This window comes from Phytophthora parasitica, assembly GCF_000247585.1.
Source record: "Phytophthora parasitica INRA-310 unplaced genomic scaffold supercont2.81, whole genome shotgun sequence".
Classification (NCBI taxonomy): domain Eukaryota; phylum Oomycota; class Peronosporomycetes; order Peronosporales; family Peronosporaceae; genus Phytophthora; species Phytophthora nicotianae.
Window position 1 is genome coordinate 171,369 of NW_008649067.1, and position 684 is coordinate 172,052.

A 684-nucleotide genomic window follows, 5' to 3' on the forward strand; every position below is an offset into this window, starting at 1 on the left:
GATATCTATCTACCGTCGTGGGCTCGAGGTCCTGCAGGTTGTGCAGCAATTGTGGGACCTTTAAAGTATTTACGCTCTCGACTACTCCCTGACTGGGTTATGCAGACAAAACTGTACGATATCGCTACTAGAAAGAGTAAAAGTTACTATGAATTATGCCCACAGACGCCGATGCTGTTCCTGTCTCCAGACCACCTACTCAAGACTGTCACGACCGCGTCATGGCCCAACGAGAAACCAGTTTATCTAATGGCACCGAGTGTGGATTTCAATACGAAAACGTCTCCTCGTCCTGCAAATTTTACACGGACAGTAATGGAGTTGACGGACGTCGTGCTGTGTCGGACGATGCGATGTGATCAAGATATCAAACACTTTTTAATGCGGCAGATTAAGGACAGCGACGAAGAGAGTTCTGAATTGATTAAGAACACCAGAGTACTTTACACGAGTCAGGTGACAGTCGATCCAGCCAACTTTGCGCGGAAGATGCTGGATGGAGATGCTACGCCGCAAAATGCTGCAGGTTTTGCTTACACACGCTTCGCCCATACTACGTGGCGCGTCTCGTCCAAGACGACACAGGACGTTTTCAACTGCTGGAAGGGCCACAAGAAGGAACTTCCCCCTTTAGACGTCTATCTACTACGAGCAATCCACGAGAACAAGCAGAATGACGGTACA

At 48.5% G+C, this 684-nt stretch overlaps 1 protein-coding gene across 1 annotated transcript in view; it reads left to right on the top strand.

Annotated features, from left to right (window-relative positions):
* Positions 1 to 99: 99 nt before the first annotated feature.
* The window catches only part of PPTG_18196 (hypothetical protein), a gene marked incomplete at both ends in the record, with an annotated part of 3,858 nt that continues 3,273 nt past the window's right edge, over positions 100 to 684 (top strand). Inside the window, one exon of the mRNA XM_008916311.1 lies at positions 100 to 679. Within this exon, the coding sequence (XP_008914559.1) occupies positions 100 to 679 (580 nt within the window). The remainder of the gene's footprint in view (positions 680 to 684) is intronic.